General features: G+C 32.6%; 1 protein-coding gene and 1 long non-coding RNA gene across 5 annotated transcripts in view; both read right to left on the reverse strand.

The window, feature by feature from the left end:
* Positions 1-26,081, reverse strand: part of LOC106071868 (neuroglian-like) — a 35,205-nt gene extending 9,124 nt beyond the window's left edge. For all 4 annotated transcript variants that reach the window (XM_013232080.2, XM_013232078.2, XM_013232079.2 and 1 more), the window contains exons 1-15: positions 26,010-26,081; positions 24,046-24,130; positions 22,907-23,012; positions 21,750-22,120; positions 21,188-21,316; positions 17,268-17,370; positions 16,636-16,826; positions 16,390-16,521; positions 16,026-16,184; positions 6,082-6,263; positions 5,420-5,798; positions 3,222-3,379; positions 2,741-2,950; positions 1,960-2,200; positions 1,400-1,533 (exon numbers count right to left, since the gene is read on the reverse strand). In XM_013232080.2, coding sequence (XP_013087534.2) covers positions 1,400-1,533; positions 1,960-2,200; positions 2,741-2,950; positions 3,222-3,379; positions 5,420-5,798; positions 6,082-6,263; positions 16,026-16,184; positions 16,390-16,521; positions 16,636-16,826; positions 17,268-17,370; positions 21,188-21,316; positions 21,750-22,120; positions 22,907-23,012; positions 24,046-24,097 — 2,547 coding nt within the window. In that variant the 5' untranslated portion in view covers positions 24,098-24,130; positions 26,010-26,081. The remainder of the gene's footprint in view (positions 1-1,399; positions 1,534-1,959; positions 2,201-2,740; positions 2,951-3,221; positions 3,380-5,419; positions 5,799-6,081; positions 6,264-16,025; positions 16,185-16,389; positions 16,522-16,635; positions 16,827-17,267; positions 17,371-21,187; positions 21,317-21,749; positions 22,121-22,906; positions 23,013-24,045; positions 24,131-26,009) is intronic.
* Positions 7,702-10,632, reverse strand: LOC129925745 (uncharacterized). Its single transcript, XR_008777471.1, has 2 exons — positions 9,750-10,632; positions 7,702-8,979 (listed from the first exon to the last, which is right to left on the reverse strand). It is a non-coding gene; the product is annotated as an uncharacterized LOC129925745 (long non-coding RNA).
* Positions 26,082-27,763: the final 1,682 nt, after the last annotated feature.

The following is a 27,763-nucleotide window of genomic DNA, read 5'->3' on the forward strand; positions in this document are numbered from 1 at the left end:
AGAATGCTTTTACAGCAGCAGACATAATTTACCTATCAAATGCCAAATCTCCAACACATAGATCTATATAGTGAAAAATTAATTAAAAATAAAAAAAGGAATATGCTTGTGGTGACTTATTAGGGTTAAGGTTCTATTACATATAGTTATAGAAGGTTCAGTGACGACATGTTTAGTGTTGACAACATTTTCCAGTGAATGGCCCGGAAGTGATGTTCTTTATTAGGAACATGAATAAACATACATAGGCCTATATATATATATATATATTCGCATAATACAATAATAATAATATACAACAATGCCAGGGCCGGCCCTAGCATTTGCGGGGCCCTATGCAAAACTGATAGCACTGGGCCTAGTCTGGGTAGGGATAAGCATAATGTCAATTTTTTTTTTTAAATTAGAAAATAGGTCTACTTTTGTCTTTGCAATAAATTTTTATTAAATGAAAGCTCGCAATGCCACTTTTTATTTATTGGTACCCCAAAATGTCAATTTTGTCTATTCTTCAGGAGATTTGAATAAATTCAAAAGATGTTCAGGACTTTATCGTATATTTTGCCTTTTCAAGAGATTTCCTGGAGGCCCTGGAAAATAAGGAGGTTGCGAAAACCCTGTTATTTTATATACATTATAATGTTTTAATTTAATGATGTACACTTAGAATAAGCGCGGGGCCTATGAAAGCGCGGGGCCCACTGCGACCGCATAGGCTGCAGTGGCCTAAGGCCGGCCCTGAACAACGCTATTGAGCTAATGATCTTAAAGAAGCATGGAAAGAAATATTAATAATGACATAATTTGATAAAGAAATAGTACAAGTAAGACCTCATAATTAATTCATAGAAGTTTCAATAACAGCTAACAAATAAAAAAAATCATTTCTATTTATTTCTTTATTTAGACACTATTCTTATTCTGTATTACTATTTGATATTTTCCTCCAATATCCACTCATACTTGATCACTGGGTGACACTTACAAAATGTACTTAGAGTAACTTAGATAAACAGGAAATGACCTATAGTAGTAGTAGTAGTACAGAAGTTAATTGCAACAATTGAAAGTCTGTGTTATTTGAAATGAAGAGGATCATTTAGAAATGAAGGACAGTTGTTTAAAAAACAGGAGTGGAGACTGTGCTATTTTGAATTATTAAATTAAGAGTGAAAGAATTCATTGTATGAGCTAGCCATATTCCTTTTTTTTTTATTAATTAATCTTGACAATGACTTCTTACAGCAACTAAAAAAAAAAATAATATCTATTTCTAGCTCAAGATTTTCTAGCTGAAAAAAAAAAACAACAACAAAACAACAACAACAACAGAGGTTGGCTTAAATAAACAGTTAAACTTTTTTTGAAGTAAAATGATTTTAATAAAAAAAAAACTTACCTTAAACCCTTTGAATTCTCCTCTAATTCTTGACTGAGTTTTATTGACTTCAGATTTGTCAAACTCCCAACTGAAAATGGCGTATGTATCTCCTTCTTCTTCTACCAAGAAATTTGTTGGGGTTACAGTGGGTTCTAAGGAAAAGAAAACAATAAAAGTATTTTTTTAATTGCGGCTGTAAGAAATACACTGAAATAAAGATTTCAAACACATAGGTATTAGATGCAATAAGATCATGCATTATCATTTTGTTAACACACTAGCTTTGCAACCACAATAGCAATAAAAACTACATTCTTAAGCATAATGATACCAAAATTATATAGTATGTAAGAGTTTGTCAACATTTGCTTTGGCACTAGAAATAATATTTCATTAAGCACAAAACTGACAAAGTGAAAGATTTTTAGTTGCTGCTTTGATACAAAAAAATGCCTGCTGTGGGTCTTTTCAACACCTTCTTTTAAAACATAGGAAATTAAAATTAAACAAAACAAAACAAAAATGCTTCAATACTAGTGGCTGTAAAGAAAAACTATAATACTAAAAGAATCACTTACGGGCTTCATATGAATAACCAATTATTGTTGGTGGATCTGCAGAAGCTTCTCCCACACTGTTAATGGCTTTAATTGTGATCCTATAGGGTTCATAAATCATTGCAGAATTCATTTCATAATGACTAGTCCTCCAGTCATCTATAGGTTTACTTTCTATCTGCGTTTCTGCCTGCGCCCCCAGACGGAGTATTTGTAAAACATAGTAAAACCCAGGACCATTTTGCATGATTTGTGGAACCGGCTGGAACAAAAAAAGAAGAGAAAAAAAAGCCAGGTTTAATATTCAGGTTCACTAATAATACACTTAGTTCATTAAAAATGAGACTAAAGCCTTGGAAATGTATTAAGAATTACTGTGGAATCCAGATAATTAAAACTTAAAATTGCATAAATTATTAATTATTTTTATTAATTTTAATGATCTTCTTTGTTGTTTTTTTGTTTGGTTGTACTTAGTTAAAAGAAGTTAATTCAAAATTGATTCTGTCCAGTTTCTGATTGTTAAAATTAAAATAGAAAAATGTCCATGTAATGTAAACCTTTCTCATGGCAATTTGTGTGCATCTATAGTATATGATATGTTACATCATTTATAATTAAAATAATGCACCACTCAAGACTATTATGTAAGCAATGAACACATTTGAGTAACTATTAAAAAGATATATATGCATTTCAGACTATTGTTTTAAAGTATATACATATGTATGTAAAGGAAACTTGATGATAATTTAAAAGTCATAAAAATGAACAACAGACACAGCTTAACTAGTTTACGTACAGTCCATTCAATGTAAAGCTTTCCATACTGGTGACCCAGAGTGCGGAGGTTCTGAGGGTGGCTGTAAGGCCTGTCTGGTTTGGTAGAGCAGACTGAAGGAGTGGGGGCACTAGGGTCACTGGCCCCTATCTTGTTGTAAGCAATAAGTCTGAAGGTGTAGTTTACATGTGGAGATAAGGTCATGTTCACTTGACTTAAAGAGGCATTCACCTAGAAATAAATAACAAGATAGTTCAATATAGCAAGTCCCAAAATAAAGCCAGTAATATTGTAGACAATGTTCTAAATAATGAAGAGAATGATTACATATAAATATTTGAAAGGTAAAGTCTCTACTTCTGTAGAAGACTAATTAAAAATAATGATGTAGATTAATGAGTAATAAAAAAACAAATCCAAATCTTTTTCATTTCTAGTATAAACATTTAAAAATTATTTCTGCCATAGCTTTAAGTGTTTACTGAAGCCTAGTTCCACATACTTTAAGTCCAAATGTCCACTGATCAGGATTGAATGAAGTATTGTACTGTAGAACATAGTACTGGATTGGGGCATAGTTGTAGCTGCCAGGCATCCACAAGATGGTAGCGTTTTTATTGCAAAATTGCCAACGTACATTGGTTGGTGGCTCTGGCTTGTCTGCAATCAAAATTTAAAAAAATATATATATTTACAAAATTATAAAGACAGTTCATCTGTGGATGAATGACTGCACTAGCAAGGGAATTAGTTTTTTCAGGAATTTGGATGCAAAGGATGAATGTATTGAGCTAATCAATGTTTGTAAGGATAGCAAAGGATGAATGTATTGAGCTAATCAATGTTTGTAAGGATAGCAAAGGAAAAATGAATTGCAATAATATTGTTTGTCAGGATAGCAAAGCATATATGCATTGAGTTAATCATTGTTTGTCAAGATAACAAAGGACAAAAGCATTGAGCAAGTCACCAGGATAGATGAGAGTTAAAAAGCATTGGACTGATGTGTTTTGAAAATTCTGTTCCAACAGTTACAAAGAATGCAATGGAAGAAACTTCACAGTTTAATTCTTAAAAAAGCGCAAGCTTTGATTAGTAAAAAAAAAAAAAGCCATTTTTTAAAAGAGTTACCAGTAAGTCTCATTATGCATTTATTATCTAGCATTAGTAGGGCTAAAAAGATCTGTAGAGAAATAGAAGAGAAACAAAGATACACTTATCTAAGAAGAAAAAAAACAAAACTTTGTTAACGTTAAAACTTTTGCTACACTAAAAAAACAAAATAAAATAAAAAGTATTTTATGTCATAGCATGATTAACCCTCTTAAAACGGAGCATTTTAGCAGGTATTGTGCCAAAAAGACGGAGCACTATTTCCAGCCTAAACACTTCTCTTACAAAAATATTCCTAATACATAAACTAATTACTTTACATACACCAAACTACATATATTATTGAAGAGAAAAATGAATTAACTAATTTAACCTTATAGAATTTATCTGAAATATAAACATTTATTAAAATAAACCAAGCTAATTTGCATAATTTATGTGCATAAAATTCCAAAAAAAAGTTTTTTCAAAACAGAACAGAATTATAAAGGTAAGAGTTTTAAAAGAAGTTTTAGGCTTGAATAAGCCCTAATACATGTGTTTAGGGAAACAAGGCACATTGAGACCCTTCAGACACGTCTATCACATTATTTTACTACTCTCCCCCCACCTCCCGGTACTATGGAAACAAGCACCTTCATGATTGTCACAGTGACAGCCACCTATTTATGACATAGGGATCGTTTTTTGAGCTGTTTGTTGATCAGAAAGTTGGCATCATATTTATTAGTCTCCCCGACAAATGTTTGAACTAAATTAATAGTAAAAAAAGAGCATAAAACTGCCTATTGGGTGTTAATCCCTTGGTTCTCAAATGGGTTTTCTCTATCCAGCTACCCACCTTTACCTCTAAACCATGTTACCAAGAATAGACATAGTCAACACATACTACATCTAAATCTAGTATTAGTGTAAACTTAGATCTAAAGCTTTTCTCAATACTGCCCTTATTTCTATTAATTCTAGCATATTTTAAATAAAATCAGAGTTAGTGAGTTTGCTTTCATCAATTCAATGGCTGTCATGTTAAAATTTTCACCTCTCACTAGCTAACTTCAAAAAATAAAAATTATCGCATTAAAACAGCAAAGGAAGCCGCCATTACAGTCTATTAATGTGTAAAAATAGTAAGAACTTATCTGATTGGCTGATACAAACACTGGCTAGCCAATCCTATGGTTGGAAACATTGCTGCTGATAGATCGGCTGGCTCATCCTTTTCGACTAATAGCCTTAAGCCGATAGATCGGCTGCGTTGTCTTAAGAAGGTTAATACTATTTAGATATCCAAATAGATATCTGTAATCAATCCTATATTTGTTACAAATGTAAGCAGGATAACAATGTTTCTGATTCTAACTGCTGTTGTTTATATTGTGATATATATTTATTTAGATAAATATAAATATATGAATACAAATATTAGCCAATTATAGAAAAAAGTCACTTTATTTCATTTTATTTTCATTACCTTTTAATACATGTTTTAATTTTAAGAAATGACAATGCCGAGTTATTCTCCTTTTTTTTCTGGTAGTTACTTTTAGACCAATATAGTTATATATAAACTTAGAAAGTTGACCTTACCTTTGACCAACAAAGTTGCAGAAGCAGTATGGTTATCTAAACCATTGGTGGCTATACAAGTGTAAGTCCCAGAATCCCTGACTATTGTGCCAGTTATGGTCAGTGAGTTGTCTTGCCTATTCATAGTCATTCTCTGATCGTAAGCTGTGATGGGCTTGCCATCTTTTTGCCAAAGAATTTTCAGATTTTCCACTTCTTCTGGATCAGTGGTGCCAGAACATGTGAATTTCGCTTCGCTTTGGGCATAGACTTCCAGGTCAAATGGGTATTGTTCTATCCTGGTCTTGCGACGCACCACAAGTGTTCCACTGGCATCAGTCACATTGTACCTGTTCTCTGCTTGACACTTATAGTGACCAGCATCAGCTAAGACAACAGCCTAAAAATGAATCATATAAAGTAAATACAATAAAATCTAACCTTAAAAAACTTTATTTGAAAACATTACACCAAGAAACTCTTAACAGCTGCATTGGTTGTTAAGTACCAAAAATATATATATATATAAAGTGAGTAAAATTGAAATTTGAGATGTATTTAAAGCATCTAGAATTAATGCATAAAGGTTGTACGAATTACTTAAATTCGTCAAAAATTGCAAAAAAAACCCCATCTATTTCTGATTTTTAGTCCAAGGTAACATGTACAAATAATATAATCACCCTAATGACAAGAGATCCTGTAGATAATATCCTGTATCTACCACCTGTTATTAGGACATCATCTTTAAACCAGGTGATGATTGGGTCAGGTTTGCCTGTTGTTTCACATACCAATATTACTTCTTGGCCTTCTGCTGTTTCTGTTTCTGGCTCAGGGGGTGTAATAATAGTAGGAGCTTCAGCTAAATAATAATAAAAAAAAAACATGTACTTATAATTTTCTTATTTAACTGTTTCAAAAGAACTTCAATTTAAGCAGGGTGAAATGCACATTTTAACAAACCTTAATAAAATATTTTGTGGTTATTTCAAATGAGATGCTTCTACACTATGCTTGTACATCTTTTTACAAATACATACAATTTAAATTAACTCAATGAGTGCGGAGCGTCTATCCCATAGACGGTCTGTCTGCCCTAAACGCATGGAACGTCTATCCCATAGACGTTCTTACCCTACCTTTGTTTCGTTGCATTTTTATATTAAAATTTTTAACCAACAACAGTGGACTATTTTTACTTTATAAAAGAGTTCTTCATCCTTTGTTTACATAGAAATTAGAAGCTTTTGGGTTTATTTAGACATTTATTTATTACTTTTTTTACAATGTAAAAAACGTCGCCATGACTACGCTAGTCCAAGACACACCCACAATGTTGACTACCAAAGAGACTTTATAATTATTCTAAAATTTATCACAAATAAATAGTAATAATGAAGAATTTGATCTAGATATATAGATTAGATTCAGGTAGGTCTAAATTTAGCGTATTTATATCTATATTATTAGTATTTAGATTTAAATCTATTATTGTCAGTAGGCTAGGTGTAGTAAGTCTGTAGATCGAGATTGACTAGATCTAAGCTTTTATCTCTAGAATTGGACTCTAGATCTAGATATATCTTTAGATCTAAGCTTCTGGTAAATAAAAAGAAAGGAAATGGTAGATCTACATCAAATAATCATCCACTGTGGGCATTTTTTCCCCATTTTCTTTTTTTTTTTTAGTATTGTTTATCTGTAAAAATCTACAACATCATGGCTCTGCTTGTCCAAGACACACCCACAATGTTTACTACTGAAGAAGCTTTATTATTGTTTTATTTATAATTCTATGAATTGTAATAATGAAGATCTTGATCAAGATTTAGCATAGGATGAAGCAGACTTGGACATTATTAGCATTTAGATTTAGATCTAGATCTAGTATTGCCTTATACGCTTAGGCTTAGGCCTTAGCCTTAGACTAGGGCTAGGTCTTGAATGTAGATCAAGGTTGACTATATCTATGCTTTTATTTTTACACCTTTGTAGATTCCTATAGATCTAACCCTTAGATAAATGAAAACAACAGAAATGGCAGATCTAAATCCAATATTTCGGCATTAACCCCTTCGTACACGAAGTCACAATTTTGTTCCAAAAAATTATTTTGTGGGTGGGTTATGATGCAATGGACCTCAGGAGTAAGTCAAGCAAAAATTTTGTCCATCGGTCAACAATTAAGCGAATTACATCATGTGTACGTTTGTACACACCGTGTATCAATGCAGTAAAAGGGGACATAATTTAACATAGCTATATAGAGAAAAATTTAACAAAAATAATTAAACAACCAATATAAATCAAATTATTTATTTACTTTTATCAAATCTATTTATTTTATTAAGCAAATGGCATTCTAAAAATCACTTTTTTCTTACTAGTACTACATAAAAATTAGCATTTTGAGTATTCAGCTTCGCCCATTGTATCCCATCCTACCATTTGTACACCTTTGACTTAATTAATTCTGCAACAACTTTTCAGATACATGCTTCAAAAGAAGCCTAAAGCAAGCCCACATTCACACACACGTTTTCACAAACAGTTATATCAGGGTTGACAAACACTTGTTTGTGGCATCTGAGGCTGCGAAATAAGAAAAAGACCATGTTTGAATAGGATCTCTCTTTCTAACAGCACAACAGTACATAAATATATTCTCACATTGTATATAATCTAGATAGCTTAAGAATTGTTAATATTTATAATAAGCTTCAATGAATGAAGTTTGAGGTTTCAGTGACCAGGGCATGGAAAAGTGTAGGGTTCAAACAAATGACCACTATGAAGACAGTTCGAAGCTCATACCAAATGACCATGAAGTGACTCGTTGCAATAAGTCCTCAACAGTAAAATGTCTGTGGGTGTAGACATGATAATTATATCCTAGCACAAACCTCATTCAGGATATGCAGGGGACGGAAGTAGGCAAGGTTTGAATGGGTGACCTCTAAGACGACAGTCCGAAACCCAAACCAAACGATTAGGCAGTGATTCATTGTAACAAGTCTTCAACAGTAGAATGCTTCTGGGTGAAGACATAATTAAATATTAATACATCCTAGCACAAACCTCCTGCAGGCCAGCAGGTGACAGATGTTGGCAGGGCTTGAACAGGTGACATTTAAGACGACACTTCGAAGCCCATACAGAACGAAGGCAGTGATCCGTTGTAATATAAGTCCTCAACAGTAGATTGCCTCTGGGGGGAGACATGGAATTCTAAGTAGTAATATTACATCTTAGTACAAAACCCTGCAGGACACAGCAGGGCAATGGAACTGTGCAGGATTAAAAAAAGGTGACCATCATGATGGCATTTCAAAACCAAACGACGAGGCAGCGATCTGTTGTAATAAAGACCTCACAGTTGTTAGATGTTACTGTGTGTGGTCATGAAGATTATTAAGTAGTAATATTTCGTCCTAGCCTAAATCTCTTGAAGGACAGCAGGGATGGAACCGGACAGGTTTCGAACAGATGATCATCATACAACCAGGCAGTGAGTTAGGCAGTGTTCCGTTGTAACACATCCTCAACAGAAAGATCTAATAGTACTAATAGGGTGTTTTCTGAAATAAAAACAATAAAACAAAAATGAACAGATGTAATGTATAAAACTTATAATTTATATTTAATAATCTTACATTTTAAATTATGTGTATAAATGATCATTTAGGGCCTACATAATTGATCAAATATATTCTCTCAACGTTGCAATGGACACGCAAAGAAATTTAATTTTAAGTCTAGAGATTACTTTTAGACTTAACCTTTTTTTAGCTTATTAAATTATACATTAATTAAATATAGTTGATTTTAGATCTAGTCTTTAAATCCAAATTCTAATCTAAAACAAATACTTTGAAGAACTAAACAGAAACATACAAGAAAATGAAATGAGATCTAAATCTAACATTTAAAATGTAAAGATCTATTAAAAGTATTAGTAGTATTAGATCTATTTTTAGATCTAGACTATATTTAGAAATAAATCTAATAAATCTATAATCTATGCTTCGAAATATTTAAATAATCACCAGTAGAATTGTTACTATTTGTAAAAATCTAGTAGATTTAGATCTTAATTCTATAGATCTAGAATCTAGAAGGACAAAGTCGTAACACCAATTATCGATCATGTTTTTTTTTACTCAAGTGAGACACGCTGTGAACATTTGTACACATCACTATTCACAAAATTATTTAGGACAATATATTAATCTTTTTATATTTCAAATTTTAACATATTAATTACGTACATCTTAACTACAATATTTAATATGATTTATATCGAAGAGAATAGTTTTAATAAGAAAATTAGACCTAGGAATTTACTTACCAAATCGGGCTATTTGACCAACTGGATTCAAGTTGAAATTAAAAAATATTCGCTTCCTTTCTGTGTAAAATACGGTGTATAATAAACAAAGAAGAGGTCGATAAATTTATTTCCGGTGTTTAAAAAACTTGTCCACAACTTTTCATGTGAAAAAAAATCGTTTTAAAGTCATGTGTACATATGTACACACCGTGTACGAAGGGGTTAATGGTCCACTGCAGCAGTGGATTAAAGACTTTCTGATAGGGAGAGAACAAACTGTAATAATAAATGGCTCTAAATCAACACCGATAACAGTAAACTCTGGTGTACCTCAAGGAACAGTCTTGGGTCCACAACTATTTTGAATTTACATAAATGATTTACCAAATTGCATTACTTCAGGAACAAAAGTCAGATTATTTGCAGACGATTGCATAATATATAGAACAATAAAAACAACACAAGACACAGATATTTTAAAAAGAGAATTAGATGATTTACAGAAATGGGAATCAAATTGGAGCATGTCTTTCCACCCAGAAAAATGTCAGTTGTTAAGAGTAACAAAAAAACTAAAACAAATTAATTCCACTTATCTTATTCATGGCAAACCAGTAACACAGACTAAAAACACAAAATACCTAGGTGTTATAATAAATGAAAAACTGTCATGGAATCCACATATTGATGAAACTACAAAAAAATCAAACAAAGCATTAGGATTTATTAAAAGAAATTTCTATAAATCAAATAAGAACATAAAACTAAAATGTTATTTAACCTTGGTTAGGCCAATAATAGAATATGCATCCTCTGTTTGGGACCCCTCAACTCAAGAAAACATTAAGAAACTAGAACAGACACAAAATAGAGCAGTGCGATTCATAACAAACGAATATTCACATTTGACTAGAGTAACACCTTTAGTAAAATCACTAAATTTAGAAATCCTTCAGGGCAGAAGGCTCAAAAGTAAAGTAGCAATAATACATAAAACACTGAACCATAATCTTCAAATACAAAAACAAAATTTAATGAAATACTCTGAAAGACACAAAGATAAAGGCACATTCCTCGTCCCATATGCTAGGACAAATTTGTACAAATACTCCTTCTTCCCTAGTGCTATTAGAGCATGGAATGGGTTGCCTGAGCTAGCCAGGAAAACCAGTGACTTGGCAGAATTTAAGTCATTGGTTAATATGCATGACTAAATGCATGACGCATAGGACGTAATCATCTTCTTTTTTGAAGTAACGTCTGTATTATATAAGATAAGATTCATCCACCATGCTGGGCCTTTTCTTGGTATATTTTCTAGCAATTGTTTTTAGTATTATTTTTTGGTAAAAATCATCACCATCACTATACTGGTTCAAGTTGCACTCCAAAAGGTTTACTACTAAATAAAAGTAAAATATAAAACTATTCTAAATCCATAATTTATCACGAAGGAACAGTAATAATGATCTATTCGATGTCTAAATCTTAGGTAAAATGAATTAGGATTTTTATTGTCCTTCATCTAGTTAGAGATTTAGGCTTTGATCTCTCGCTAGCCTATGTCTTGCACTGGTCTAGTATTAGAATAAAAGATGTTCTATGCAAATAAAAAGAAGACAAATCTAGATCTATATCCCATTGATTCAAAAGTACATAATATTTGAGTGCATTTGGTTGATAGATTTAGTACTGGTATCTATTGTTATTTGTAGTAATGAAAAGCGCAATAATTTTCACTTTTTTTCTGACTAAAAAACCAGGTAAAAATAATAATATAATCAATGATTCATCATCTTTTATTGACTGTTTTATCACATTTCTTTTTGAAAATGCTGTAAATAGTCTAAATATGCTGTTTCAACAGTAATACAAAGAACAAAATCTAAATTTAGGTCTCAAAAGTTCTAAAGTTGGCATCCATTTTTTTTTCTGAGTGTCATATTATTAAGATTATAATTTGTATCTTATATTTAAATAGAAAGATGTTTACATTTTCACATTCTCCATTCATTTACCTTTACTTTGATACCAAATATGTTACTATAGCATCATTGGTACTTAAACAATAAATTTTTGTTTTAGCCATGTTTGGAACATTTTCTTATTTTTTAAAAAAAAGTAGCATTTTTTTTAAAACAAAACACCGCAGTCAATGAGTTAAATTAAAAACAGACTCCCATACAGTAACAAAAGAAAACCTATCTTCATTTATAATGCATTCACCAATAAAAAAAAAACCAACATTTTGTATAAGAAATCGTGCCATTTTTTGCACTCTCAATATCAGATATTTAACACGCTAGAAATCAAACAGGCTGCAATTTAATTTACATTTGATAACACTTAAAACAAGCAATATTACCATAATACAGTTAAAAAACATACACACAAATTCTATACATATTTTGTTTAGAATGTTGCAGCAACATTACACATCGGAATCAATTAACATATCTGTGTAGCTTCCTTACACTCCAATAATTGTTTTTAATTAACAAATATGTGTGTGAATAAAATATATTTTTAGGACTTATATATATATATATATATCAGGGTTAGTAGCACTTTTCCATGACAAAATTTTAGGAGATTTTAGGAGGTTTTTTAAGGATGAAATGTATGATGTGTGTGTGTGTGTTTCCTATCCGTTTGTGTGATACATAGTAAAACATACACAAAACTAAGCATTTATCAAATCAATTATTGTTATTTGATTTTTAAAATAATAAATATCTTGCCAATATGCCACAGAAACAATGTTATCAGCTGTGGTATGTCCACAGAAAATGTAATGAAAGTTATCTTTTAATCTAGTAACAACTTGACTGTCATCCCAAAGCCTCAACCATTTTTTTTCAAAGATTTATTTAAAAACATTACAAATGGTTACTTTTCCATTTTTTTAAAAATAAGAAACATTCTTAGAGATGCCTTATTCATGATGTATATTCTCTGTGATGGAAATGTACATTTTTAGTTCCTATGTGTATCTTATAGATACTAGAGTCATGGTGTGCATTTGAGGTAATGTTTTATTTTTCTATTAGTTAACTTAAATCATTTTCATAAACAGAGCCAGTAATATAAAGGGCAATATTGGCCTATTTGAATGTTTAGTTGACATTTGATTACTAAATAATGACTTTTGGATTTGGGGGGGGGGGGGGGGGGGGAATTAGACCTATTCGCGTTTTTTTTTCCTAGCAGAATCATTTTCAACCATATAGTTTCCCTGGCTTTTTACGAGTGAAATAATTTTTACGGACTTTTCACAGCTGTATGAGAAATATTTTCATTAAATCTACAGTAGATCTAGACTCTTGATGTAAGTCACTAAAATTCGCGGACTTTTCAGGGATGTGAGAGAAATATCTTCACTATATATATTCTAGTGATTTAGCGTAAATCTAGAGTCTAGATCAAAGTCACGAAAATTCGCGGACTTTTCACTGCCGTGTGAATATTATCTTCACTAAATTTACAGAAGATCTAGACTATAAAGCTAATTCGCTAAAATTCGCGGACTTTAACTCTAAGTCACTAAATTTTGCGGACTATTCACGGCTGTGTGAGAATTATCTTCACTAGATTCTAGTGATTTAGAGTAAATCTAGAGTCTAGACATAAGTCACTAAAATTCGCGGACTTTTCGCGGCTGTGTGCGAATTATCTTCACTGAATATACCGTAGATCTAGAGTCTAAATTTGCGGGCTTTTCACTTCTTTGTGCTAATTATCTTCACTAGACTCAAAGTGATTTAGCGTAAATCTAGAATCTAGCGTATTTCTAGAGTAATCTAGACATTAGATGTATCGAGATCATTAAATTGACAAAATTCACGGAGTTTTCAGGTTAGGTGCGAATTATCTTCACTAGATCTAAATTAGATCTAAATCTAGATACTATTATAGTTACTAAGTTACTAGATACTAGCTAGATCTAGAAGATTTACGGACTTTCCACGCGAAGTCACTCTTAGTCTTACACTTACAACAAGAAGATTTTAGGTGAGGGAGGGCCCGGAGGAGTGTAAGCCTACAAATTAGTCTTGTAATTGCTCTAATTATAGGCAATAGTCACTACAGACTAGATCTAGCGCGTCTTTAGTGGTAACAATAAATGACTTCAGAAAAATACTGCCAGGTGAAATGCTTGCTTGATCCAAGGCCTTCTTCAATCACGAGGTCGCGCTTCACAAGTGGGTGAAAGGCGGTGTAGACGCGTCACTGGTCAGCTCATTAACACAGCCAGCCCGTAAGGTCATGCGATCAGAATGCCTAGTTACGCTGTTGTTTTTCCCCTCACATTTTTAGCAAGAAATAAGCAAGATTTTTTTTTTTAAATATTGGGTAAACATTTTAGGAGAGTGGACAAAATTTTAGGAGACTTTCGGCAATTTTTAGGAGAATTTTAGGATTTTAGGAGACTTTTCATTTTTTAGGAGATTTTAGGAGTTTTTAGGAGCGCTACGAACCCTGATATATATATCTCCTCCTTCTTGGTCGAAGATGAGCACATTTCTCATATCCTATGAACTCGAAGATGACTGTAAAGTCCAATCCTCACTTTAAAGAGCTGGCCGCATACATGGCATGGGTAGGTTTGGTCAGTAGCAGATAGGCCCGCTTCTTCTCTCAGCTTTTTGTTGGTTCAGCGCTTTTTCACGCTGGCCACTCTTCTTGCTTCTTATCTCATGACTCAGAGACTCACAGCTTCACACCATGAAGAGGGATCCAGAGCTAGTGCTTCCCAGTCGTGAATGTCAATATCACACTCCTTGAAGGAGCTCTTAGAGTAGCCTTTTTAGCGCTTGTAGAAGGAGCTCTTAGGGTAGCCTTTTTAGCCCTTGTATTGACCTCCCTGAATGCGCTTTCCTGCACACAACTCCCCATACAGAAGTTGTTTGGGAAGGTGATTGTCTGGCATGCAGACTACATGGCACACCCCTTGCAATTGGGATTTTGTTTTACTGTGGCATTGATACTTTTGATGTTGGACAGCTTTAGGATTTCTGTATCTGGTATATTGTCAGACCAATGCACCTTATGAATACTCCTTAGACAGCGTAGGTGAAAGGAGTTTAGTGTTTTTGATGTGGTGGAAATATAAGGTCCAGGATTCTGATGCATATCAGAGTGACAGAAGCACTACAGAACTGTAGACTTTCAGTTTTGTGGATATGCTGAGTTCTCTCCATTGCCACACTTGTCCTTAAAGTCTTCCTTAGCAGCATTGGCAACTGCAACACGGAAGTCTAACCTCATCATCTACGTTGCATTTAATGATATGGTGCTTCCTAGATAGGGTTAGGGAAACTTTTTAATATTTGCTAGTTTCTATATTCAAATATAGTACAGAAGTAAGACCATAATTTTTATTTTAGTAGCAGTGAATAGTAATATATAGCCTACACCAACATAAAAAAAAAAAGTTCTTGTATTGTTGATTTCTCACCAAAATCAACTCACAAAACATTTTCCAACATCAAAGACTTGAGTTAAGAAAAAAATAAATAATAAAAAATCCTTTTTAAAAAAAAAAGCTAATCTAAGAGAATAATTCCACACAACGATCTCAGTACCGTACAAGTTACTGTTCCCTAATTCAATATCAAGCAAAATAATAATTACATATAATCAATTGACAAATTGTTATTTTTTAAAATTGATTTATTTTTTCGTTAGGTACAATAATAATTGTTTTAAGTTTCAACTTGATCCGAGAATGGGTGTGAGAAAAATAATGTGTTTAATTATTTAAAGGGACAAAACCCTATACATTTAGCTGTATATGTGAATACTAAAGGATTAATCTCCCTTCTTAACAAACAGAATAACTTATTACCAGTATTTAAATTGACTAATTGCTTAATTGTCTTATTGATTCACGTTTTATCTAAGCTAATGAATAATTGTGCAAACTTTCACCTTGATCCAAGTATGGGTGTAGGAGAAATAGCATGTACAAACTTTTACCAGACAAACAGACAAAGTCTTCTTCTTCTTCTTCATCGTTCTCATTTTTATGTTGGAGTGTTCATATGACTAGACCAATACATGAGATGAACTGCGCAGTGGTTTCCAAATCAGGGAGCTCTCCATATAGTTTTCTTTCTATTGGGGTGATTTGGGGCCAATGTCTTATACAGGCCTCTTGGTAGAGAGCAGTTTTGGAGGACGTGGTCGGCATTTTCTGGTGATACTCCACATGGGCAGATTTTTTGAGCTTCCAGTACATGTGTTAACAGACAAAGTGAGTTGATATAAGATTTGTAAAAAAAAAAAACTTACACAGGACATTGAGATAAACATCAGCAAAGACATAGCCATGGATGTTGGAGGCATTGCATTGAAACACCATGTGATCTGTTTGTTCCACTTTTTCCAGAAAAATTTTGGTCTCTACTGGATGTTTGAATCTTGGCCCGGTGATCCTAGGATCTCTTACATCTGATGAAATGGTCAACATTAAAACTTAATATGACATGATTAGATGTTAGAAAATAGTGAAACCTTGAAATATTGAGGTTTAGTTAGTCAGTATAGATATTTCCTTTTTTAGCTTCGTTATGATCACCAAAGTAAACATAGACATATATTTATAACAAAGACCTACATCTATATTTTTCAGTAATGAAAGGATAAAATGCAATACCTTTAAGTGATTCTCCATTGACAAACCATTCAATAGAAGGTTCAGGAACACCACCAGCTAAGCATGTAAACATTACATCAGCACCCACACCAACTTCAATATCTTTTGGCTCTTCTAAAAAGTACGGCCTGGCTATTAAAATAAAAAAACAAAACAAAAAACCCATAATCTATATCTTGCAAAGGAAAGAGAATTAGCAATTTTCTTAAAATACAGCTTTTCCCAGAGTCTTTTACAAATGCTTACCATTCACTCTGATATTAAATGTCCTATATTTTCGATCTTGGCTGACAGAGTTTGTCGCCCAGCATTCATAGGTTCCAGCGTCCTCAAATTGTAAATTGGTTATCTGTAACTCTTGGGCAAAGCTTTTAGTATTGACTCTGTCAGACATTGTTTTATTGTCTGTTCTCTCCCAATGCACATCAGGAGTGGGGCTGACAAAGAAAAAAAAAATAAATAAATAGGTGAAACATGAAAAAAAAATTTGTATACCTTGACTAGAACTGTATTAGTGCATCCGTTTATGTGGAAGTAATTTAGGACATTTTAAAAACTTTTTTATAATGTGTTTATGTGGAAGTAATTTAGGACATTTTAAAAACTTTTTTATAATGTATTAATCAAGCTATTTATGATTTGAAAAAATAAGATTTAGGAAATGATTATAATATTTAATGTTAATATTTTCAATTAGAATAAAATGTACTAAATATCATGTTATTTCTAATGTCATTTCACATCCTAGATAGCTTACTAGTAAAATAATCAAAAATTTGACACAAATGTCTCAGCATAAACATGTAAATATAAATATTAAATAGCTAGAAAAAGAATAAGCCTATAAAATAGTGTAAGTCAAAAACAGATTATCTTACTTTCCAGAAAATATACACTTGACTGAAAAGTTCGACCCCAGTAGTCCAAATCTATCATCCTGGTCAGCCCAAAGGTATTCTACTTTCATGAAGTCTTCAGTTACTGGTAGTCAAAATAAATAGTGAAAGATATATATATACATGTTGCTGAACATTGACTAAATAGAACTAAAATAAAATAGGAAGGTCTTAAGGGTTCTTGTGTTGCATGCTTAGCTTCATCACACATAGTACTCATTTTTTTTGTCATTTCCTAATTGGCCATATGCTGCTGTACCCATGTTTTGGTACTTGATACTACATAAAAAAAAAAAAAAAAACAAACATCAGAATCTCAAAATAACCAAATAATCATAGTAATGCTGCATTCTTAGTCCTGGAAAACTGGAACAATAACTCATATATAAGATAAGATAATTTTATTGATCCAATCAAATGGAAATTCAGTTTAACTACAATTGACAACATTAGCGTAACTACTGTACAATAACAGTATAGATGAAAAATTCGAACAACATTCACACACGAAACACATACCCTTTCACAACCATCGCTTTATAAATGACTTCTCTGAACTTCTCGATTACGACAGCTGATCTTGTAACACTCTGACCGAAAGTGGGATAAAGGAGTTTTAAATCTTTCTGATGGAAAGGAGACGACCACTTTGTTCAGATCTAATGTAACAGTGGTTTAATGGATGCAGGTTGTCCTTAAGAATCGAGAGTATTTTGGAAAGGCATCTTTCATGAAAAAGCTCTTCAAGAGATGGTAGCTGTATTCGAGTGATATGCGATGCTTTTTTAATTAGTCTATTTAGTCTAAGTCTTTGTGCCAGTGAAGTATTACCATACCAGTAGGTGATGGCAAAGTTAATTAGATGATGTGATAAGAAAGTTTAGTTTAGTTTATATCTTATATAATACAAACGTTACTTCAAAAAGAGAAGATGATTACATCCTACGCGTCATGCATATTAACCAATGACTTGAATTCTGCCAAGTCACTGGTTTTCCTGCTGATAACACGAATGTCGTGGGTTCGATCTCCATAGTGGCCACCATTGTGTAAGGCTTTATATGTGCAATGTTCCTGGTGTGTTACAATAATACCTCTTCTGGTACTATTGGTACGTCTGTGTCAGGGAGAGGTATGACGAGAATGAATGTTAGTTTGATATTTTGGTATGATTGTTATATCCCCTTGTTATGAATGCGAAGTGTTGCACATGTTGTCAACTGAGTGATTGTCTTGTTGAATGTGCCAGAGAATGTGTTAGTCAGTAAGGTCTTGCTCCCGGTCCAGGAAGGTTGGACGTTTACTTCCTGGACTGGTATTTATGCATTTATATATTTAGAAGTTGATGGACTGGTGTTTTGTGTATTTCATAAGAGTGATATAATTGTGTGCTTTATTAAGTATTAAAGTATTATCGATATTCGTGAATATAAGGAGTTAGAGTTGATGTATATTAAGTGTTCATATTTGAGTTAAGCAAGTATTGATGAATTCTGAGTAACCAAGAAAGTACCAAGCAAGTATTATTTGATATTCAAGAAACCCCTAGTGAGCCAAGTTAAGAAACACAACAAGACAAGAGAGCATAGCAGCAGCAGTATATAGTATATACAATAAGAACCCTGACAGTCTGCAGTATTAATTAAATGCTCTACTTCCCACTCAATTTGTTGATGCGTATGTCTACTAGATCTGCTGAGTAAGATGACCACAACACATGTATACTTAGTTTCATGTACACAGTATCTATATTTAGCCGCCCAAGGTTACCAGCCAGAACTTGTTAGATCGGGTTATTCCATCACGCGGCAGTGCTATGTGTCAGAATAAATTTGATTGGTTTTGAAATATTAATTATTGTACATTGAGCTGCATTTATTGGTTGGCATTGCAACGAGGGGATGTTAGACACGTGACAACGCTATACCCGGGGATTTTTGGCAAGTCTTTGTTCTGGAACGTGTTAGTGATAACATCAATTTTGTATTAGAACTCAGTTATATTATTGTATAGATCAGTTATTCTATTCAAGTACATTTAACCATTGTAATTATTGTGAATAGCTTTTTCAAGTTCTGAATTAAAGTAATTGTTTTAGACGAAGAGAAGTTTCTTTATTGAATATAGATCGTACCATCAAATAGTAACTCCTAGATCTAGATGATCCTCTTATCAACTGGCAACATTCTGAATGATCGTATTATCATCATAGATGTAGCTACTTCTATACGCTCATCTTATTGAAAGATTATTTCAAGATCCTTGGCAATCACGATCATTGATGGTGTGATACAGATCAAGATAATCTACAACGTGACATTCATAATAGCATCTTCATAGATCTTGACATATGACATCCACAATCAAGATTGAATGTGATATCAGGCACCATTAATGAACGTGAGACTTAGAAACAAATGCTGTCATAGCAGACAAAATATTTAATCATCATAATAAATATAGTTCACAATAAATTGACAACTTCAGCCATCAATGAGAATACTTGAAATAATCCACATAATTGTATAACATAATCCAATAGAATTTCATTAAACACACAGCTAGCAATACCCCAATGCTTCAATACATAAGACATGTTGGTCTTTCTTCAATTACATGGCGTAGACTGCCTCTGACCATGTGGTCAAAAACAATAATGCAAGTGTGACCCCCCTGATTTCCCAGTGCGAGATCATATTCTCCATAAACCAGCATATCACGTGATCCACAACCAATAAATGTCACCAACTATCAAATAATGATGTGACACTCAGACAACCCATTCCATGCTCTTATAGCACTAGGAAAGAAGGAGCTTTTGTACTAATTTGTCCTAGCTTATGGAATGAGGAATTAACATGAACCAGTTACATTAGCTGTAGTTCTAGGCTTGAAATAAGTCTAAAGTTGATCGCTTTTATTTTTATGAGACAGCCAGGAGTCAGAATTTCATCAAGAATAATCTTTTTACCTCAATTGAAAGAGACAATAATAACTAGGTGGATAAAAAAAATCTTGAACTTCATTACATCTAGAGCTTGAAAGATAGTAAGAAAAAAGCCTCAGAAGCTTAGGCATAGGGAACAGTTTAGTGGCTAAGGGTTGGTAGGGTTATTAGCAATGAGTACAATTGAATGTCTTTCAAGGTTTATATTTTATAAGCTAATAATTAAGGTTAGATAATTTTATGGATTTTTTATAATTTAAATATAGTTTGAATACAATCTCTTTTTCCAACGCATATGTTAGTTATTAGTTGAGACGGCTTCAACAAGAGGCTCAGAGAAGAGCAATCAGGTTTCTGAAGAGGCAGAACATGTGCAGAACAGATATTCAATATCATAGAATAAAGTCTCAAGTACCAACAATGGATACAATCAGTTTCATAGACTTTAAGAAAGAATTTGATCGTGTCCATAGAAAATCACAATGAAAAATAGTTAATATTGCATCCCCACTTATTTTTTAGTACTTGATATTACATAAAAAAACAACAACACATCATTATCTCAAAAACTAGATTTGTGATAACATACCTGAAATTGACTATCTGCACAATACTTGAATGAAAAAGATTTGTATATATCTCAGCTCTACCCCTAACCAGGAGAGGGTTATTACTTAATTTAGAACTATTGTAATTGCAGTGTCATCTTCTATGGCTAAAAGGTGGTTTGTATTATCTTTTTTTAAAATAAAGAAGATTATTATGTACACAAGTTTATTCAAATCTAGTAGGGATGTTAATAAGAAGAGTAAAAGTAGTTACCTAACCCTACTTGAGTTACCTAACCCTACTTTATTCTAGCTTTCTTTGTTTTGGGTATTTCTAAAAGTATAACATAAATGCATGTCTTTCACATTCATACTTCATTTTTAAATGAAATTTAATTTCTATATACCTCCAGTTGGTGTTATATAATGAAGGGGACCCTGAGAGTTGCTTCTCATTATATTGTTCATTGCCATACACGCATAAGGATTTCCACTGTTCCAATCTTCTCTCTTCACATTGGTTATTCTAAGTCGATCTAAAAAAAAAAAAAAAGGTGGAAAATAAAAAATAGACCAACATTTTAGTTTTAAAAAAAGTAAGCATCAATGTACTAATTTTTATAGGAGTGTTTTTTGCAGCTCTTGATAACTAATGTATGCCTATATATGCTTAAAAAAATTGTTTTGATACTTCTGGTGATACCATTATTATAGATGAGATTTAAAAAATTCCCTCTATATTAATTAATTAATGCTGTAAAAGTACTTATAAACTTTTTGAACAGATGGATAGCCTGAAAGTTCTGAACATGAACTCTAGTGTAACAGACAACAGGTGAAATGAAATGGATTGAGATATTTGATTTATAGCAATATGAAAACTAATAGTTCAACTAATATTTTCATAATTTTGAATAGTATTTATTTTAATTATAAACAAAAGCATATTTGATAACTAAATCAACTCACATTCTCTGTCCATGGAGACTCTGGAGTCATAATTGACAACATTAAAACCTCCTTGGGCTGTTTTAGTTATCCAGAAGACACTGGGAGGAGGAACACTTTCTGGTGGTACACAGGGAAGTGTGTAAGGTCTTCCCAAAAATGGTGTATGGTAAGTAGGTTTTACAAAAGCAAAACTTGCCAATTTGGCCTGCCTCAAATTAACCTTTTTACTGGCAGACTTTCCAAAATCATTTTTAGCAAAACACTGAAAAATGCCTTCATCTTTGTCTTCTGGCATATTGATAACCAAAGTACCAGCATCCGGCAGTTGTACAATTCTGTCATCATTACCACTGGGATTAAAAACAATCTCATTTCTGTTCCAATCATATCTGAAATAAAAAAAAAAAAATTAATTCAAAGAACAAAACTTTTTAACAAATCAGGTAAAGCCATTTTCAATATTTGATATGAAATAGTCAGCTGTATTGGGTAAAGCGATTTTCACACTCTATTCTATTTTCATGGCAAAATTAAAAAAATGTGAAGGGAGCATTCTCCATGTTTGACACAGATCTAAATTCCATCCAGTAGATCAGTATTAACCAAGACCTGCTGATCACGTATCCAGCTAGTATGCATATATATATACACACACACACAGGCTGAAAGGATGTTGTTGAAATGAGGGCAGTTTTATTGAAAATGCATAAAAATGAAGGTGTAGGGATGTGTAAAAGTGCTGAACATATCTTTTATTTATAAATAATACCCACTATCAAAATCATACCTCTAAACAAGCCTCATTGCATAAATAGCATTTTACTTTTGGGGTCCATCTATAGCCTGTATACAATAGGGAACTAAAATTTCATAAGCATTAGCAGGATGTAGTAAGAAAAAAGGTCCCAGGACAAAAATATCTTAGAGTCGATCAAATATTTTGAATAAGAGCTGAAAAGCAGGGGAATTGAGATATTGTAGAAATAAGACTAGGTCCTTTTTTTTACAGTAAAGAGTTGTAAAAAAATAGGGGGGGGGGGGAGCAAGGAGTGAATTCATTGTAATAGATACTAGAATTAGCTGACCAAAGGAAGGATGTGGGAACATTTAACTTTATATCAACGAGCCAAGCCGGTGGGTAATGCTAGCTTATAGACATATTTAAAAACACTTACGAAGGTTTAGGTTCACCATCTGCCTTACATGGAAGCTCAACTGTTTCACCAGCTTTGTAGTAAATGTCGTACGGAGGCTCAATGTAGATACCAGGAGGACGTGACACTGAGAACAAAGTATTAATCTTTTCTTCATTTAAGTAGATCTATTGGCCTATAATTAAATAGCATACTACAACAATAAACAGAAGTATGTAATCTTTGAACTCTGAATAATAGGACTCTAGATAGTCTACTGGTCTGTTCGCTTCAGGCTTGGCATTGCTACTAGGCAGGGTTGTCCATTGGAGGGTGCCATGGGTTGTCCCTGACACTTTGTTGCATATATTTAACTTACCATTTTCTGTTCTTAAAAACTTAATCCCTAGTGTCACCTTTCATTGCAGACATCATTAAGCAAAACATTACTGTTTTGAAATGCTACACCATTCTAGATTTTAAACATGTCTACATGGTAAACGAGATAAAACCCTTTGATACATACAGCAGTCATTAAAGACACAAACATACATATATATCTATATATATAAAAGTTAAGTTCCCCTTTTACCCATCTAATGACAGGTACCGATTAGAGCTGGATAAACTCAGAGGCACCTAAAATATCCCAAAATTAAAAATCCAAGTCTTCACAAGGTTTTGAATCCAGGACCACTGGTACAGAACCTTAACCATTCAGCCACCCTCCTTCATTTATACAAAATTGTTTAGTATGATTATTTATGTCAGAGATAAGTTTATAAGTAAAAAATGCAAAAACATAAACTACAATGTAAATTTGTTGAACAATCAATGTAACCATTTCAAAATTGAGCATACTAAAGTTAGTTTTTACTTCAAACAATTTTGTAAACAAGAGAAGAAAAAGCCTTAAATTATGTTTATTTTTTCATAATTAATTTAAATAAAAGATTCAATTATTTCCCTTTTCATGCCAAATATTAAGCAACAATAACAATCATCAAAGAATTTCTAACTATTTTGTTAAAAGACATAAACAGAATGTTGTTAACTATTTTCAAAGTCAATTGTATGAAGTTTTCTTTAAGTCATTCTTTCTTTTTTGCATAGTGACAATATCACAAATGTATGTTTCCTTACTGCCTGTAGGTTTAAAGAAAAAAAAACCACAACTATACCTGCATGTGTCCTTGCCAACAAGGCTATTATCAGCCAAAGTATACTCCACATCTCTTTAAATGCTATAATCTCTAACTTCCCTAACTGAAATTAAAAAAAAAATTAAAACTGTGTGAAAAAAAAATAGAGATAGAGATATATATATATATTGTTTCTTAACTAGAAATACAATCATATTATGTAGGAATACAACTAAAAAGAGGAGATGAATATTATGATCTTCCTAATTTTATTAATAATACTTATATATATAGATATAACTTTAATTCTAATCTACCTCATTATTTCAAACAGTATGAGCTACAATTTTTTTTATTATTTCAATTCTCAAAGAGATTCATGTAGTTAATACATAAATTTACCAGACTTTAAACAAGACCAAATAAACACAAAGACCCTGAAGTCTACAGTGTTCCCTCCCAGTGCCCAGCTGGGAGTTTGGGGGTGTTAACAAAATGTTTCTAATTTAAGGTGGCACCACTGGTAAAAGTTTGAGAAACACTGCTTAAATCTTTCATTTGGCAAAAATGTTGTGGTAAAGAAGTGTTTGCTTGTAGCAGCTTTGGATTTACAATATACGGCAGTGCATCAACCCAGGGCTAGGGCCTTTCTCACCATGAGCTCAAAAATGTACATTTTGAAACTAAACAGTAAAATATATGCATATATTATATTATATTTTTAATTTAAAGAAGGCAAATGAGATTAAATTTACAAGTACTTCTAAAATATATGTAATATGGTATGCTTTAAACTTTATATCTAGATCTAAGTATTATTATTATTAATAAATGATTTTTTTTATTAAAGCTTTCTTTTGAAAAAAAGTGTAGGGGCCCCCACAAAATCCTGCCATGGGGCCAGGGCCGGTCCTACAGGTTGCGGGGCCCTTTTCGAAATGGATTGCGCGGGCCTAATTTGCGTTGTATTAAGAATAATAAGTGAAAGTGACAATTAAGATTTTGTATTAGAAAATAAATTCGTCTTTGCATTTTATTTATAGTTTACTAAGTACAAAATCACTGTTAAATTAACTTTACAGTAAAAAGTAGTTTTCCAACAAAACGCCGATAAACATTCAGATATGCCTTTTAGATTTACTATTGACTAGCAAAATATCATGTTATTTTTTTCGAAGAGGTCAAGATAGATTTAGATCTATATTTGTATGCCAGTGACTATTAAAGTAAATTAAGTGATTGATTGAACTTCTTGTTTTGGTTAAAATTTGGCTTATTATTACATTTGTATTAAATGAAAGCTGACAAAGCTGTTTCGTTTTTTTTTAATCGCGAGTAGGATTGGCGTTTTCCATATTGAATGAGACCCCGAAATGACAATTTTGTCTGCATTAAGGAGATTAACTCAGATTTGCATCAGTTTTCAGAAGATTTTAATAATTTCAGGAGATTTTCATGACTTTTTCTTATATTTTGTAATTTCAGGATAATTCCAGGAACCCTTTAATAATAAGTTAAAATGGTTTAATTTAATAATTTACACCTAGAATTCGCATCGCGCGGGGCCTATGAAAGTGCGGGGCCCACTGCATAGGCTGCAGTGGCCTAAGACTAAGACCGGCCCTGCATGGGGCCTCCACTTACTTAAATGAGGACCCTGTATTATATAAGATAAGATCTAGACTCTATATATTACATAATATGTGTAGAGAATTTCTACCACAGTATAGAGTATAACATAAAATAATAAATAGATCTAGATCTATATAATCTATACAAAAAGGTAAGCCATCTTCCCGGAAGAGACTAGTCTACAAAATAAACATAAATAAAGTAGAATAATTATTTACTAGACTTTCTAGTCTCTAATCTAGGTCTATATTGGAATAACTTTAATTGCAACATTACAGGTGAAATGAAATACACACATTTTATTAGTATTTCTGTCAAGTATTATATTTTGTTTGTCTTTTTTTAAAACAGCTAACAAGTTACAAGCTTACCTGTCCGCCATAGTACGGCGTTTTTAAAATTAGGTCACCAGGAAACGATAACCTTACCTGCGACTTTTGCGACACCTGTCACGTGGGTTTATATAAAAGTTTAGCTCTACTCTAGAACAAAGCAAACTGTCGTAGAAAAATTAATTAATAGATTTTGTTTTAAAATTCAAACTCCGGAGGTAGTAAAAAAAAATATAGGGATATAAGAAATGTAACGCTAATCATGACGACAATTCGCAACATTGCTTTAAAAATGATATCTACCTACCTACAGTAGCAAATTAAAATTCTTATTGTTAAGAGGAACGAACCTCCAATAATTTAAATAAATAAAATTAGGTAAAATTAGTAAAATCACTAAACTTTTTAGAGACACTTCAGGACAGAAGAATAAAAAGTAAAGTAGCTATAAAACATAAAACACTATACAATAATTTACAAATAAGAAAAAAAAAACTAATGAAATATTCAGAAATTCTTATGAACAAATTCGGGTATGGTATTTACCCAAATTCGTACAAGTGCTCCTTCTTCTCTAGTGCCATTAGATAATGGAATGGGTTGCCTGAATCAGCCAGGAAAACCAACGACTTAACAGAGTTTAAGTCATTGATTAACATATAAGACTAGATTGACACGTGAAATGCGTAGGACGTAATTTTTCTTTATTTTTTTTTAAGTAACGTCTGTAATAAATAAGATAAGAAGAGGATAAATCTTATTATAATTTAATGAAATTCCGTAAAATCGTGAAACTTGTGGTAAATGGGCGTAGCCAGAACTTTTTTCTCGGGGGTGGGGTATTAACTGATCTTTTTCCCCAACACACACACACATATACATACATACATACATATAGACAGTGGCGTCACTAGGGTGGGTGTCACCCGGTGCGGTAGGCTCAGGGTGTCACCCCTCCCCCCACACCCAACAACAGTCTCCAAACATTTCCAAATAATGTTACACATAAGTCAAATGAGTATCTATTCTTTTTTAATTGCTATTGATTATGACATTTTATCCATGACTACTATATATATTAAAATGTAAGTTTATTAAATAGGAAATAGACTTTGCATTACCGGAACCTGTTTTTCTTTCTTAGAATTTTACACATTAAGGAAACTGTTTAACATTGTGCTAAACTTATTCAAACTTTTATTACCATCTAAAATATTTTAGAACAAAGACCTTAAAATGTTCGCTGTCCCCTTAGTCAAATTTTTATAATTGTTTCCGACCTTCAGAAACTTTTTTTTTTTTTTTTTTGGTCTTAGGTTGCATCATTTCTCCTAGTAAGAAAATTGCATCTTAAAGTAAATAAATTAAGAAGAGGTGGTCGGGCCGAATTGGAAGTATGAGAAACATTCGAGACCAATGAACAGTGCTTCTAAAACTTTTTCCTCTTGTTTTTCCCTAGACATTTTGTGTTGTCGCACCCCCTTAATCAGTAAAAATGTTTGACATGTTTCGGATGTTCCTTCAGAGTTGAAGATAATTTATTTCCTAGTCCAAACCTCCCGCAGGACGATGGGGGATGGGAGCGGGCAGGGTTTGAACCCGGGACCACCGATAAGTCCGAACGACAGTCCAGCGCGCAAACTGCACGACCAGGTATCCAACCATATTTTAGGTAGGCCTACCTAAAAGGAGAAACGGATGAAGGCTCTAACAACGGGAATGCTTTTAAGAATGTAGTGAAAAAGAAAAGATACTTAAAGACATATAATTATGATAAAATTTTCCGGTTTAAT

The sequence above is a fragment of the Biomphalaria glabrata genome, chromosome 4 (genome assembly GCF_947242115.1).
Source record: "Biomphalaria glabrata chromosome 4, xgBioGlab47.1, whole genome shotgun sequence".
NCBI lineage: Eukaryota > Metazoa > Mollusca > Gastropoda > Planorbidae > Biomphalaria > Biomphalaria glabrata.